This window comes from Oncorhynchus gorbuscha, linkage group LG03 (genome assembly GCF_021184085.1).
Source record: "Oncorhynchus gorbuscha isolate QuinsamMale2020 ecotype Even-year linkage group LG03, OgorEven_v1.0, whole genome shotgun sequence".
Taxonomy (NCBI): domain Eukaryota; kingdom Metazoa; phylum Chordata; class Actinopteri; order Salmoniformes; family Salmonidae; genus Oncorhynchus; species Oncorhynchus gorbuscha.
In genome coordinates, this window is record NC_060175.1 from 94,005,221 (window position 1) to 94,021,929 (window position 16,709).

General features: G+C 45.3%; 1 protein-coding gene across 3 annotated transcripts in view; it reads right to left on the reverse strand.

Annotated features, from left to right (window-relative positions):
* Window positions 1-16,709, reverse strand: part of LOC124032268 (formin-like protein 3) — a 103,171-nt gene that overhangs the window by 25,453 nt on the left and 61,009 nt on the right. For all 3 annotated transcript variants that reach the window (XM_046344534.1, XM_046344535.1, XM_046344533.1), the window contains exons 4-8: window positions 9,460-9,543; window positions 5,967-6,113; window positions 4,919-5,027; window positions 4,592-4,668; window positions 3,669-3,762 (exon numbers count right to left, since the gene is read on the reverse strand). In XM_046344534.1, the coding sequence (XP_046200490.1) occupies window positions 3,669-3,762; window positions 4,592-4,668; window positions 4,919-5,027; window positions 5,967-6,113; window positions 9,460-9,543 (511 nt within the window). The remainder of the gene's footprint in view (window positions 1-3,668; window positions 3,763-4,591; window positions 4,669-4,918; window positions 5,028-5,966; window positions 6,114-9,459; window positions 9,544-16,709) is intronic.

Below are 16,709 nucleotides of genomic sequence, written 5' to 3' on the forward strand. Positions count from 1 at the left end.
ATCCTCCATTTGCTATTTAAGTGCATAGATGACATGTCTTTTTTCCGCTGCCCTTGTTTCAATACAGATGCATGATAATGGTCTATTCTAAATCAAAACAAATGTCATACCTATATTATTTAGCATATGTAAAGACAAGATTAAATCAAGAATAGTCTGATGTGTGAGACCATGTGTGAGATGTGAATTAATATTTTATGTTCATTGCTAGAAATCTTGAAGTAAAAATCATAACAGTTGAATTGCTCAGATGTGTGTGGTGAATTTTGCCATGAGGGTACTACTGCCGCCAATCACTTGTGAATTATATATTATATATATTATCACTTGTGAATGATGCCCAGCATAAGAAACATTGCCTTTTTTTGTGACTTGTTGGAATCATAGTCGCACACCTCATGTAGCCTAGCCCACAGGCCTATATGTTTTAATAAGGTTAGTATCACACCTCATGTAGCCTAGCCCATAGGCCTATATGTTTGAATAAGGTTAGTATCACACCTCATGTAGTCTAGCCCATAGGCCTATATGTTTTAATAAGGTTAGTATCACACCTAATGTAGCCTAGCCCATAGGCCTATATGTTTTAATAAGGTTAGTATCACACCTCATGTAGTCTAGCCCATAGGCCTATATGTTTTAATAAGGTTAGTATCAGCACCTATATGTTTTAATAAGGTTATATCACACCTAATGTAGCCTAGCCCATAGGCCTATATGTTTTAATAAGGTTAGTATCACACCTCATGTAGCCTAGCCCATAGGCCTATATGTTTTAATAAGAATAACCTCATGGTTAGTATCACACCTCATGTAGTCTAGCCCATAGGCCTATATGTTTTAATAAGGTTAGTATCACACCTCATGGCCTAGTTTTAATAAGGTTAGTATCCTAGCCCATAGGCCTATATATATGTTTGAATAATGTTTTAATAAGTTAGTATCACACCTCATGTAGTCTAGCCCATAGGCCTATATGTTTTAATAAGGTTAGTATCACACCTAGTAGCCTAGCCCATAGGCCTATATGTTTTAATAAGGTTAGTATCACACCTCATGTAGCCTAGCCCATAGGCCTAGTTTTAATAAGGTTAGTATCCTAGCCCCCATAGGCCTATATGTTTTAATAAGGTTAGTATCACACCTCATGTAGTCTAGCCCATAGGCCTATATGTTTTAATAAGGTTAGTATCACACCTCATGTAGTCTAGCCCATAGGCCTATATGTTTTAATAAGGTTAGTATCACACCTAATGTAGCCTAGCCCATAGGCCTATATGTTTTAATAAGGTTAGTATCACACCTCATGTAGCCTAGCCCATAATCACACCTAATGTAGCCTAGCCCATAGGCCTATATGTTTTAATAAGGTTAGTATCACACCTCATGTTTTAATAAGTTAGTATCACACCTCATGTAGCCCCCATAGGCCTATATGTTTTAATAAGGTTAGTATCACACCTCATGTTTTAATAAGCCTAGCCCATAGGCCTATGTTTTAATGTTAGTTCAACCTAAGTCTAGCCCATAGGCCTTATGTTTTAATAAGGTTACACACCTCATGTAGTCTAGCCCATCATGTAGTCTAGCCCCATAGGCCTATATGTTTTAATAAGGTTAGTATCACACCTCATGTATCACACCCTCATGTAGTAGCCTAGCCCAGCCCATAGGGCTATATGTTTTTTTAATAAGGTTAGTATCACACCTCATGTAGCCTAGCCCATAGGCCTATATGTTTTAATAAGGTTAGTATCACACCTCATGTAGCCTAGCCCATAGGCCTATATGTTTTAATAAGGTTAGTATCACACCTCATGTAGTCTAGCCCATAGGCCTATATGTTTTAATAAGGTCAGTATCACACCTCATGTAGCCTAGCCCATAGGCCTATATGTTTTAATAAGGTTAGTATCACACCTCATGTAGTCTAGCCCATAGGCCTATATGTTTTAATAAGGTCAGTATCACACCTCATGTAGTCTAGCCCATAGGCCTATATGTTTTAATGTCACACCTCAGTATAGCCCACAGGCCTATATGTTTTAATAAGGTTAGTATCACACCTCATGTAGTAGCCCATCCTATATGTTTTAATAAGGTTAGTATCACACCTCATGTAGGCCTATATGTTTTAATAAGGTCAGTATCACACCTCATGTAGCCTAGCCCATAGGCCTATATGTTTTAATAAGGTCAGTATCACACCTCATGTAGTCTAGCCCACAGGCCTATATGTTTTAATGTTAGTATCACACCTCATGTAGCCTAGCCCATAGGCCTATATGTTTTAATAAGGTTAGTATCACACCTCATGTAGCCTAGCCCATAGTCCTATATGTTTTAATAAGGTTAGTATCACACCTCATGTAGCCTAGCCCATAGGCCTATATGTTTTAATAAGGCTAGTATCACAACCAAATAACTTTAATGAAGCACTTTAATCCGCTTGACAAGGGGTGTAGAGCCTAACTGGCATATTGTCACGATCATCATAATAAGTGTCCATAATATTTTAAATAAAGACAATAGAACACTCGAACAAAACAATAAACGATGATGTGAATATACAAAACCGAAACAGTACCGTGTGGACTAAACACTCACACGGAAAACAAACACCCACAACCCAAAAGTGAAACCCAGGCTACCTAAGTATGATTCTCAATCAGGGACAACGATTGACAGCTGCCTCTGATTGAGAACCATACTAGGCCGAACACAGAAATCCCACATTATAGAAAAACTAACATAGACAACCCAACCAACTCACGCCCTGACCATACTAAAACAAAGATATAATAACAGAACTAAGGTCAGAACGTGACAGTAACTGGGAGTCTCGTGAGTGCAAACATCCAAAGATCATCAAAGGAAAGTGATTCATTTTATTGCTTTTCTGACTTTCGTGACCAATCTACTTTGCTGCTAGCTGTTTGTAATGTTTTGTCTGCTGAGAGAGATGTCCTTACATAAACGCTTGGACAGCATTCGCCGAAAGGCTTTTTTGAAATCTGACATGCCAGGTGGATTAATAACAGGCTACGCTGTGTTTTGCTATATTGCACTTGTGATTTCATGAAAATTAAATATTTTTTGTAATTTAATTTGAATTTGGCGCTCTGCAATTCAGCGGATGTTGACGAAAATGATCCCGCTAACGGGATGGGTGCGCCAAGAAGTTAACCGTTCAACACAGAATAGCCGCATGTGCGCACTCCATCAAATCTTTTGGAGAAAATATTTATAATACTTATTTTCCACCATAATTTGCAAATAAATTCATTAAAAATTCTACAATGTGATTTTCTGGATTTTTTTCTCATTTTGTCTGTCATAGTTGAAGTGTACCTATGATGAAAATTACAGGCCTCTCTCATCTTTTTAAGTGGGAGAACTTGCACAATTGGTGGCTGACTAAACACTTTTTTGCCCCACTGTATGTGTGAAAGCTAGGAGATGCTAAATGTATTTATGTTAATTTAAGGGTCAATCACCATGAGACTGACAGTTATTTGCTTGACAATCACCAGCTGACTACATTTTCTGACCACCACAACCCTAAACCCGATCCACCTGGCACACAATCAAACCCTGAAAGTATCTGAATCAGATCTGGTGAATGAACTATTGTTAGTATTTTCCTGTAGATGTGTGCTGTACTGCACCTCTTTGAAGTTGTCGAAGGCAGAGAGTATGATCTCATGGCCTCCTCTAACCAGACACACCGCAGCCAGCAGCTCCAGAACCAGGGCTTTAGTCCTGTAGACAAAACAAAAAAACAAACTGTATTCCACCTGTATGTGGTTCACGTCCACCACACTATGGCTTTGATACATTTCATCTTTAAAGATATGTCATCTCTCCATCAACTGTATACATTCTAAACACTTGGTAAAGCACTGCATGAAGACATAGAGAAGCTGTAATGCATAAATCCATACTTTGATGTTTAACACCCACATAGAAGCAGGATAGCAAAAGAGGTCATTATGACGCTTTAACACTGTAATCCCCTCTATACTAAACATTCCTCTAACACACTGGATGTATAACGGGGATTGTCCCAAATGGCACCCTATTCCCTAAATTGTGCACTACTTTTGACCAGCGGCCTATTGGCCCTTCTCAAAAGTAGTGCACTAAATAAGGAATAGGATGCAAATCATTCCTTTGCCAGATGGGAGCCCCCCACCCAACTTCACAGAGAAGCCAATGGGAGACCCCCCCCCCACCCCAACTTCACAGAGAATGCCGATGGGAGCCCCTCGCGCCCCGTGGAGAAGGAGAGGTGTATCATATGAACAGGCTGATCAAATGTTTCACCTTTTGCCTGACCTACACCTTGATCTAAACCCTGACCCACCATTATAATACTCTCAAGCTGGGGATGTGGCCTGAGTTCTTACCTTGACCTCTTATTGTGGGTCAGACTTATGCATACAAGGACTGCCTCCTTGCTTGGCTCATCCTCACTTGTGACAAGGGTTCTGTCTGCATTATCATGGTTTGTATAAGAATCTATATAAGAATCTTTTACAATGGCTATTCTCAAGCTAAGGAGGCAGGGCCGGGCCTGAGTTCTGCTCACCTCGAGTTCCTATTATTCAGACTGAGGGCTATTTCGTTGACTGCGTGTGCGTGCGACATGACCAGGTTGAAGCCATACTGGAGAGAGAGGAAACAGAGACACAACCAGATGTGGTCAAACAGAAGAACACTCTCCTCTGTGGCGGCTCATACAGGAAACGTCACACACATCTACAGCAGACTCAGCAGACAGCAGACTCTTAAATAGAAAATTAGGCTGCATATGCCCTTTCCATTTGTTGTGTAACGAGAGAGAATATTGATTTGTGGTTATAATGTATATTGGTGACAGGGGGTGGCTTTGATAGTGGATATCCCCAGTCAGTACCTGGTAGTTCATTATGGCTCGCAAGCACATGATGCAAACGTGCACGTCGTCCTTCTGGCTCACGAGTAGTGAGTTCTTGATGGTTTTGCTGTTCGGTGCTGTGCCATAGCTGAAACAGAGGGCAAAGGTCAACAACAACATGTTTTTATTCAATGTTTAGTTATCATATGACAAAAACAACAACCACAACAACAACAACGTATGATTCCACTTCATTCTTCTTGGTTGATCTAAACAGTCAGAGATTTTGATTTGATCTTGATTTGGATCTTGATTTGGAACAGCAGGAAGTGAGGTATAAATGAGGCTCAGTGCTGTACAATATCTGGCAGCCATGTGACCGTATCTACTGGGTTTGTGCTCCAGCACCACCAAGCTCAAAGTGAATCACAGAGGGTATTTGGCAGAGCAGAGGGACCCGGAATGGCCCATGTGGTTACTGATGCATTCTGGGTGGTTTCCTGACACCCGTTTGTCCCCAGGCTTATGTCTGCTCGTCACAGAGCAGTCTATCCTCCACATCCTCTCATCTTTCTGTCTCTCTCTTTTCTCGCCTATATCTTTTCTGCTTCTGCTTTTTGATACAGAATCTCCTGGGTCTCCTCTCTCTGGCTTGATGTGATCACTGGATGAAGAATCACAGGGCAGACGGCCCACATGTGGAGCTCAGAACAGCTGGGTCTAATCTGTCCATGACAGAACAGTGGAACACATCTGGATGGAGGAAGACCATCAAACATGAAAGGAAACGCACAGTGCAGACGGCCAAAAAACAACCATTCTGTCTCCGTCTGTCCCTGTAACAGCAGACAGATTAACTCATAACCCCCTGCAGTGAGTTCAGGAGTGACGACACACACCCCATCACTTATCATCTTATCCTATCACGTCCTCTCCAGACCCAGACCACTCAGCATCATGCCACCATCATCATCATTATCATAGAAGAGGACTAGCTGACATGCTAACATGCTGACATACGTCAGAGCCAAGGGTTAGTGGAGCAAGGCACAGTAACAGCAGCAACACAGTAGTAAACAATACGTACCGGAGAACAGACTGGCGCGCAGAGCGGACCAGCGTGTTGCAGAAAGGCTGAGTGCTGCCCTGATGGAGATCCTCTATAGACCTACTCCAGGACTTAGACTTGTCCAGGGAAATCTCCTCCCCCATCTCCAGACCCTCAAAATTCAACCTGGGCAACGGACGGACAGACAAGCAGAAGGACGGACAGACAGACGGGTAGACACAGACAGACAGACAGACAGACAGACAGACAGACAGACAGACAGACAGACAGACAGACAGACAGACAGACAGACAGACAGACAGACAGACAGACAGACAGACAGACAGACAGACAGACAGACAGACAGACAGACAGACAGACAGACAGACAGACAGACAGACAGACAGACAGACAGACAGACAGACAGACAGACAGACAGACAGACAGACAGACAGACAGACAGACAGACAGACAGACAGACAGACAGACAGACAGACAGACAGACAGACAGACAGACAGAAGGGGGTCGAGGTAGATTAGGTTAGAAATGCAGCTTGGTAAAAGGTCAAAGGTTATGTTATACAGTAGAACTGCACGGTAAAGCTTAGTGCAACACAGAGGTGACAGGCTCAGTTATTCCCATTCAGGTCCATAATATGCCAGCATGACAATATAAAAGCACAGACAATCAAGTCCAACCTATTTATTCCTTGTGTCACTACTTCTATTTTATTTAATTTTCAATCTTTATCTTTTATTCTGCATTGTTGGAAAAATACCCATAAGCAATGTTCCCTCTAAGATGCGCCACAGTAGCCCTGAGACTGCCGTGCAGAAATATCAGCCCACAGAGACAAGCACGAGATTCTACCGCTGGCCAAGCGGATGTCTCAGATGACCGTGTCTGCAGTAATAGTAGTAGTAGTACCAGGAATAAAAGAAAGCTATAGCAAAGTTCATACTGTGAGATTTCTAAACGTTTAAAACAAGACTAGAGAGAGACTGTCAACGAATACAGTAAAGAGCTGCTGTTTTTATGACTGAGTTCATGTTTAAGTTCTTACTCAGCACTGTCAACACTTTGTATTCAACACTTTGTATTCAACACTTTGTATTCAACACTTTGTATTCAACACTTTGTATTCAACACTTTGTATTCAACACTTTGTATTCAACACTTTGTATTCAACACTTTGTATTCAACACTTTGTATTCAACACTTTGTATTCAACACTTTGTAGTCAACACTTTGTAGTCAACACTTTGTATTCAACACGTTGTATTCAACACTTTGTATTCAACACTTTGTATTCAACACTTTGTAGTCAACACTTTGTATTCAACACTTTGTATTCAACACTTTGTATTCAACACTTTGTATTCAACACTTTGTATTCAACACTTTGTATTCAACACTTTGTATTCAACACTTTGTATTCAACACTTTGTATTCAACACTTTGTATTCAACACTTTTATAAGACATAAAATGTGTGTTCTTCCTATTTCCACACAGCGCTACAACAAGCACTGCAGCAGTAATGAATGAGTAGGAAAGTGTATCTTTAGGCTAGCGTTGATGTTATTATTACAGGCTTGGGTCTTTTGTAATATCGAGGAATAATATTTATCTGTTCATAGGAGTAACAACATGAATTTGTGCAAGAGGCAGAAATAATGCGGTGCGACTCAAGTTTGGCCATCAGCTGGAAGACCGTCCTTTTTGGTCAGTGTGAGTGGAGGAAAGGGAGACTGGAGGGATGTTGACAGGTGGACCCTCACACCACTCAGCCCGTACTCTACACAGACCAGTGTGGCATAAACATTCAGAGCTGCAGTAGACCTATATGCAAATAGACCATTGCCAAATATAGATCTGTGCCATTTATTTTGAACTGGACTGTGTTTACAGCATGAGCGGTTGTGAGTAGATGTGCTTGCTTTGAGAATGAAGCGAGAGCTGCATGTAGCCACGTCCACATTTTGTTCATATCCTTTGCTAGTTAGTGAGTTTTTAGCCCAGTTATAGATCATTTGTAGTCAGCAATAGGGGAATGATTGCTTCCTAGAAGAGCAAACAACATATACATTTATAGATGTCTGTGAAACGCGAGTGAGGCAAAAAGCTTTTTTTTGTCTTAAAGGGGCAGTGTTGTATTTTGAGACAGGCTTGAATAATCTAAGCAGCCAATAGGCAGAGGGTAGCATAATTTGTCTGATTCTCTGTAATAATGGTATGGGAATAACAATGCATTTTAATTTGTAAATTAGTGTCTTGCATCAAACAACACAACAACATGTTTAGTCACTTTGTCTGAAGAACACATGGATAAACAGATTAATGTCAAGTCCTGAATGTTTTTTTCGAAGTCTCATGGAATGTAGGCCTACAATGAACACCACACCATGGCTGCTACTGTAGGCTGAATGATAGAACAGCTATTTCCATGTTATTTTGCATTTTCTCCATAGTTTTTGATAGTAGGCCACCGGTAGGCCTACAGTATGATCAAATGTGACTAATTTCAGTAAACTAGGCGTATGTCGCACATCGCTAATTGACAGGAGAGGCATTTGAACGTCCACTTTTTAAAAAATCTAAATGCTTTTTTGTGCAGAAATGCCTTCTGGAACATGTGAACTTTCATGTGCCTTAACAACAAATGTATTTGCCATCTGTAAATATGACAACAATTGTTAAATTACGAGTCTAGTCAGTTTAGCCATGGAAAACGTCAGGGAACCTTCCTGCTAGCCATGATTGGCTGAGATAATAGATGGGCTGGACATGCCGAGAGATGAGTTTGGATTGGTCTGCCATGTAGCATGCTTCTGTCGATAACATGAGCTGGTCAGTATGTGTAGGTCATCCTTTCTAACATGGCTTTTATGAACAATATCATGAAGTAAAACTGCAAAAGTGTTGCTATCCACTTTCTGGAGGACCGAGTTTTAAAATGAGTGGAAGGCCCGATGGAATCATGATAGACTGTATGCACAAACTGTTTCGAATTGGGAAGCATGCTTCAGTCTAGCTTTAGTCTACACTTTCTGTTTACAAAGCATGTGACAAATAACATTTGATTTGAACCACTCAATCAGTATGCAGCCTTCTTTTCACCTTTATTAAACTAGGGAAGTCAGTTAAGAACAAATTCTTATTTTCAATGATGGCCTAGGAACAGTGGGTTAACTGCCTGTTCAGGGACAGAACGATAGATTTGTACCTTGTCAGCTCAGGGGTTTGAACTTGCAACCTTCCGGTTACTAGTCCAACGCTCTAACCACTATGCTACCCTGCCACCCCAAATTAGGCATACAAGCACAGTCAGGCACATTCAAAGATACATAATGCTATATGGAATCCATCCAGTTTGCTATTGCCGATTCTTACAGGCACAAGAGTGTGTCCGTAGCTCCTATCTGTTTGTATCAACAACACTTCATGGATCCAGTGCCAATCTGTTTAGGTAGCTAATTACTTCCAGTCTCCTGAAGATATGCTAAGCTTAGCTTAGGTTGTGTGTACTCACATGACAGCACACTGAGCAAAGGACAGGTACTCCACCAGGATATCAAGACCCCTGTTCTCATCGTTGAGGAACTCCCGGACCCACCTGGGTAACATGGAGAGTGAGGTTAGCGGGGCAGAATATTCAGGAGCCAGCACACCCTTATGAACAGACAGGAAGGAGGAAGGAGAGAAGAACAGAGAGGAAAGAGCGGAACAGATAGGAAAGAGAGAAGAACAGAGAGGAAGGAGGAAGGAGAGAAGAACAGAGAGGAAGGAGCGGAACAGATAGGAAAGAGAGAAGAACAGACAGGAAGGAGGAAGGAGAGAAGAACAGAGAGGAAGGAGGAAGGAGAGAAGAACAGAGAGGAAGGAGCGGAACAGATAGGAAAGAGAGAAGAACAGAGAAGGAGAGAAGACCAGAGAGGAATAGAGAGGAAGGAGGAAGGAGAGAAGAACAGAGAGGAAGGAGCATAACAGAGGGGAACATGGAGGAAAGAGAGAAGAACAGAGAAGAACAGAGAGGAAGGAGAGAAGAACAGAGAGGAACAGAGGAAGGAGGAAGGAGAGAAGAACAGAGAGGAAGGAGCAGAACAGAGAGGAAGGAGAGAAGAACAGAGAGGCATGAGAGAGGAACATAGAGGAACAGAGAGGAAGGAGAGAGGAACAGAGAGGAAGGAGAGAGGAACAGAGAGGAAGGAGAGAAGAACAGAGAGGAAGGAGAGAAGAACAGAGAGGAACAGAGGAAGGAGGAAGGAGAGAAGAACAGAGAGGAAGGAGCAGAACAGAGAGGAAGGAGAGAAGAACAGAGAGGCAGGAGAGAGGAACATAGAGGAACAGAGAGGAAGGAGAGAGGAACAGAGAGGAAGGAGAGAGGAACAGAGAGGAAGGAGAGAAGAACAGAGAGGAAGGAGCCGAACAGAGAGGAAGGAGAGAAGAACAGAGAGGCAGGAGAGAGGAACATAGAGGAACAGACAGGAAGGAGAGAGGAAAAGAGAGGAAGGAGAGAGGAACAGAGAGGAAGGAGTGAGGAACAGAGAGGAAGGAGAGAAGAACAGAGAGGCAGGAGAGAGGAACAGAGAGGAACAGAGAGGAAGGAGAGAGGAACAGAGATGAAGGAGAGAGGAACAGAGAGGAAGGAGAGAAGAACAGAGAGGAACAGAGGAAGGAGGAAGGAGAGAAGAACAGAGAGGAAGGAGCAGAACAGAGGGGAACATGGAGGAAGGAGAGAAGAACAGAGAGGCAGGAGAGAGGAACATATAGGAACAGAGAGGAAGGAGAGAAGAATAGAGAGGCAGGGGAGAGGAACATAGAGGAACAGAGGAAGGAGAGAGGAACAGAGAGGAAGGAGAGAGGAACAGAGAGGAAGGAGAGAAGAACAGAGAGGAAGGAGAGAAGAACAGAGAGGAAGGAGAGAAGAACAGAGAGGAACAGAGGAAGGAGGAAGGAGAGAAGAACAGAGAGGCAGGAGAGAGGAACAGAGAGGAAGGAGAGAGGAACAGAGAGGAAGGAGAGAGGAACAGAGAGGAAGGAGAGAAGAACAGAGAGGCAGGGGAGAGGAACATATAGGAACAGAGAGGGAGGAGAGAAGAATAGAGAGGCAGGGGAGAGGAACATAGAGGAACAGAGGAAGGAGAGAGGAACAGAGAGGAAGGAGAGAGGAACAGAGAGGAAGGAGAGAAGAACAGAGAGGAACAGAGGAAGGAGGAAGGAGAGAAGAACAGAGAGGCAGGAGAGAGGAACATAGAGGAACAGAGAGGAAGGAGAGAAGAATAGAGAGGCAGGGGAGAAGAACAGAGAGGAACAGAGAGGAAGGAGAGAAGAATAGAGAGGCAGGGGAGAAGAACAGAGAGGAACAGAGAGGAAGGAGAGAAGAATAGAGAGGCAGGGGAGAAGAACAGAGAGGAACAGAGAGGAAGGAGAGAAGAATAGAGAGGCAGGGGAGAAGAACATATAGGAACAGAGAGGAAGGAGAGAAGAATAGAGAGGCAGGAGAGAGGAACATATAGGAACAGAGAGGAAGGAGAGAAGAATAGAGAGGCAGGGGAGAGGAACATAGAGGAACAGAGGAAGGAGAGAGGAACAGAGAGGAAGGAGAGAGGAACAGAGAGGAAGGAGAGAAGAACAGAGAGGAACAGAGGAAGGAGGAAGGAGAGAAGAACAGAGAGGCAGGAGAGAGGAACATAGAGGAACAGAGAGGAAGGAGAGAAGAATAGAGAGGCAGGGGAGAAGAACAGAGAGGAACAGAGAGGAAGGAGAGAAGAATAGAGAGGCAGGGGAGAAGAACAGAGAGGAACAGAGAGGAAGGAGAGAAGAATAGAGAGGCAGGGGAGAAGAACAGAGAGGAACAGAGAGGAAGGAGAGAAGAATAGAGAGGCAGGAGAGAGGAACATATAGGAACAGAGAGGAAGGAGAGAAGAATAGAGAGGCAGGGGAGAGGAACATAGAGGAACAGAGAGGAAGGAGAGAAGAATAGAGAGGCAGGGGAGAAGAACAGAGAGGAACAGAGAGGAAGGAGAGAAGAATAGAGAGGCAGGAGAGAGGAACATAGAGGAACAGAGGAAGGAGAGAGGAACAGAGAGGAAGGAGAGAGGAACAGAGAGGAAGGAGAGAAGAACAGAGAGGAACAGAGGAAGGAGGAAGGAGAGAAGAACAGAGAGGCAGGAGAGAGGAACATAGAGGAACAGAGAGGAAGGAGAGAAGAATAGAGAGGCAGGGGAGAAGAACAGAGAGGAACAGAGAGGAAGGAGAGAGGAACAGAGAGGAAGGAGGAAGGAGAGAGGAACAGAGAGGAAGGAGGAAGGAGAGAAGAATAGAGAGGCAGGGGAGAGGAACATATAGGAACAGAGAGGAAGGAGAGAAGAATAGAGAGGCAGGGGAGAGGAACATAGAGGAACAGAGAGGAAGGAGAGAAGAATAGAGAGGCAGGGGAGAGGAACATAGAGGAACAGAGGAAGGAGAGAGGAACATAGAGGAACAGAGAGGAAGGAGAGAAGAATAGAGAGGCAGGGGAGAGGAACATAGAGGAACAGAGAGGAAGGAGAGAAGAATAGAGAGGCAGGGGAGAGGAACATAGAGGAACAGAGGAAGGAGAGAGGAACATAGAGGAACAGAGAGGAAGGAGAGAAGAATAGAGAGGCAGGGGAGAGGAACATAGAGGAACAGAGAGGAAGGAGAGAAGAATAGAGAGGCAGGGGAGAGGAACATATAGGAACAGAGAGGAAGGAGAGAAGAATAGAGAGGCAGGAGAGAGGAACATAGAGGAACAGAGGAAGGAGAGAGGAACAGAGAGGAAGGAGAGAAGAACAGAGAGGTACAGAGAGGAAGGAGAGAAGAATAGAGAGGCAGGAGAGAGGAACATAGAGGAACAGAGGAAGGAGAGAGGAACAGAGAGGAAGGAGAGAAGAACAGAGAGGTACAGAGAGGAAGGAGAGAAGAACAGAGAGGAAAAGAGAGGAAGGAGAGAAGAACAGAGTTCCCAGTCCCCTCTATCAGCCCAGTCCCCTCTCTCAGCCCAGTCCCCTCTATCAGCCCAGTCCCCTCTCTCAGCCCAGTCCCCTCTCTCAGCCCAGTCCCCTCTCTCAGCCCAGTCCCCTCTCTATCAGAAGAATAGAGTCCCCTCTCTCAGGCAGTCCCCTCAGCCCTCCCTCTATCAGCCCAGTCCCCATAGAGGAACAGAGTCCCCTCTCTCAGGAGAGAGGAACAGAGAGTCCCCTCTCTCAGCCATACCATATGCCTTCCATATAATTTATCTCACCGCAACAGGAAGGAGCAGAAGGAGAGAGGGACAGAGGAACAGAGAGGAACAGAGAGGAAGGAGAGGGGAACAGAGAGGAACAGAGAGGAAGGAGAAATGAACAGAGAGGAACAGAGAGGAACGAGAGAGGAACAGAGAGGAAGGAGAGAGGAAAAGAGAGGAACAGAGAGGAAGAGAGAGGAAGAGAGAGGAACAGAGAGGAACAGAGAGGAGAGAGAAGTAGGAGAGGAAGGAGAGAGGGACATAGGATGGATGGATAGGATGGAAAGAGGAACCAAGAGGAAGGGGAGAAGTATAAGGACAGGCAGAGACTGAACACACTAGCTACTCACAGGAAAACTGAAGGAGAAAATGGAACATATAGGAACAGAGAGGAAGGAAAGGAGAAGGCAAGAATTCCTCTTCATTTAACTCAGGAGGTGAGGAACATAGAGGAACAGAGAGGAAGGAGATAAAATAGGAAGGCATATGGCAGGGAGAGGGGGACTGGGCTGATAGAGGAACAGAGAGAGTGAGAGGGGGACTGGGCTGATAGAGGGGACTGATGAGAGGGACTGGGCAGGGAGAGGGGACTAGAGGAACAGAGAGGAAGGAGAGAAGAATAGAGAGGGGAGGGGAGAGAGGAACTGGGAACAGAGGGAGGGCTGGAGAGAAGAATAGGGCTGGCAGGGGAGAGGAACAGAGAAGAACAGAGGAAGGAGAGACTGGGAATAGAGAGGACAGGAGAGAGGAACATATAGGAACAGAGAGGAAGGACTGAGAAGAATAGAGGGCAGGGGAGAGGAACTGGGAACAGAGAGGAAGGAGAGAAGAATAGAGGGGACTGGGCAGAGAGAGGGAACATATAGGAACAGAGAGCCCCTGAAGCCCCGGTAGCCTTCCTCCTTATGCTTCCAACAATAGAGGGTCATTGGAGATGGTCTGCAGAATCATCTGGATAGGAACAGAGAACAAGGACCATTTCTGTCAAGAATAGAGAGTTTGACCCAGTTCAATAAATAGGAACAGAGAGAATGACTGCAGACCTCTGCAATGAATAGAAACGAGGCAGGGAAATTAATGTATAGGAACAGAGCAATGACACTGTCTGAGTGAAGAATAGGGAACCACAGGGGAGGAATTGAGGAAATTCCATAGGAACAGAGAGGAAGGAGAGAAGAATAGAGAGCCAATGGTGAGGAACAAAGAGGAACAGAGAGGAAGGAGAGAAGAATAGGGAGGGAGGGAGAGGAACAGGGAGAGGAACAGGGAGGAAGGAGGAAGGAGAGAAGAACAGAGAGGGAGGAGAGAGGGGGACAGGGAGGAACAGAGAGGAAGGAGGGAAGAACAGAGAGGAAGGAGAGAGAGAGACAGAGAGGGAGGGAGAGAGGAAGGAGAGAAGAAAGAGAGGAAGAGAGAGGAAGGAGAGAAGAATGCAGCTTTCCCCAGTCCCTCTTCAACCATCCCCTCTCAACCCAGTCCCCTCAAAGGCACTAGAATGGACTGCAGCACCCGGACTCACCCTACTAGAATCTGAAGTCAAATGTCTACTGTTTAAGGATGATCTTGTGCTTCTGTCCACAAACAAGGAGGGTCTACAGCAGCACATAGATCTTCTGCTCAGACTTGGGCCCTGCCAGTCAATCTCAGTAAGACAAAAATAATGGTGTTCCAAAAAAGGTCCAGTCTCCAGGACCACAAATACAAATTCCATCTAGACACCGTTGCCCTAGAGCACACAAAGAACTATACATAACTTGGCCTAAATATCAACGGCAGAGGTAACTTCCACAAAGCTGTGGAAGTTATCTGTTATCTTCTTGCCTTTTTGAAGGCAAGAAGGGCCTTCTATCGCATCAAAAGGAACATAAAATTCGACATACCAATTAGGATCTGGCTAAAAATACTTGAATCAGTTATAGAAGTCATTGCCCTTTATTGTTAGGTATGGTGTCCGAGATGTGTGACCTGTTGCCATAAGAAAAGGACAACCAGTGAAGAACAAACACCATTATAAATACAACCCATTTTTATGTTGATTTATTTTCTCTTTTGCACTTTAACCATTTGCACATTGTTGCAACACTTGTATGAGTGTAATATTTACTGTTCACTTTTTATTGTTTATTTAACTTTTGTTTATTATCTACTTCACTTGCTTTGGCAATGTACACATATGTTTTTCCCGTGCCAAAAAGGCCCCTTAAATTGAAATTGAATTGAGAGAGGTGAGCAGAGACACAGAGGAAGAGAGAGAAGCAGTGAGATTGGGTGTAGGGAGGAGTAAAGGGCAGGAGGGGAGGAGTAAAGGGCAGGAGGGGAGGAGTAAAGGGCAGGAGGGGAGGAGTAAAGGGCAGGAGGGGAGGAGTAAAGGGCAGGAGGGGAGGAGTAAAGGAGAGAAGGGGGAGGAGTAAAGGGCAGGAGGGGGAGGAGTAAAGGGCAGGAGGGGGAGGAATAAAGGAGAGAAGGGGAGGAGTAAAGGGGAGGAGGGGGAGGAGTAAAGGGCAGGAGGGGGAGGCATAAAGGAGAGAAGGGGGAGGAGTAAAGGAGAGAAGGGGGAGGAGTAAAGGGGAGGAGGGGGAGGAGTAAAGGGCAGGAGGGGGAGGAGTAAAGGGCAGGAGGGGGAGGAGTAAAGGAGAGAAGGGGAGGAGTAAAGGGGAGGGGGGGAGTAAAGGGCAGGAGGGGGAGGCGTAAAGGAGAGAAGGGGGAGGAGTAAAGGGGAGGAGGGGGAGGAGTAAAGGAGAGAAGGGGGAGGAGTAAAGGGGAGGAGGGGGAGGAGTAAAGGGCAGGAGGGGGGGAGTAAAGGGCAGGAGGGGAGGAGTAAAGGAGAGAAGGGGGAGAAGTAAAGGGGAGGAGGGGGAGGAGTAAAGGGCAGGAGAGGGAGGAGTAAAGGGCAGGAGGGGGAGGAGTAAAGGGCAGGAGGGGGAGGAGTAAAGGGCAGGAGGGGAGGAGTAAAGGGCAGGAGGGGAGGAGTAAAGGAGAGAAGGGGGAGGAGTAAAGGGGAGGAGGGGGAGGAGTAAAGGGCAGGAGGGTGAGGAGTAAAGGGCAGGAGGGGGAAGAGTAAAGGGCAGGAGGGGGAGGAGTAAAGGAGAGAAGGGGGAGGAGTAAAGGGGAGGAGGGGGAGGAGGAGGCACGCTTGATCAGTTTCCTGTCTACCAGCCCTCCCTCCCTCTCCCCTCTCTCTTTCTCCCATCTCTTGCCCTCCCTCCCTCTCCCCTCTCTCTTCCTTCCTCCCTTCCCCCTCTCTACCTCTCTTCCCCTCTCTCCCATCTCTTGCCCTCCCTCCCTCTCCCCCTCTCTCTTTCTCCCATCTCTTGCCCTCCCTCCCTCTCCCCTCTCCCTTTCTTCCTCCCTTCCCCTCTCTACCTCTCTTCCCCTCTCTCCCATCTCTTGCCCTCCCTCCCTCCCCCTCCCCTCTCTTTCTCCCATCTCTTCCCCTCCCTCCCTCTCCCCTCTCTCTTTCTTCCTCCCTTCCCCTCTCTACCTCTCTTCCCCTCTCTCCCATCTCTTGCCCTCCCTCCCCCTCTCTCTTTCTC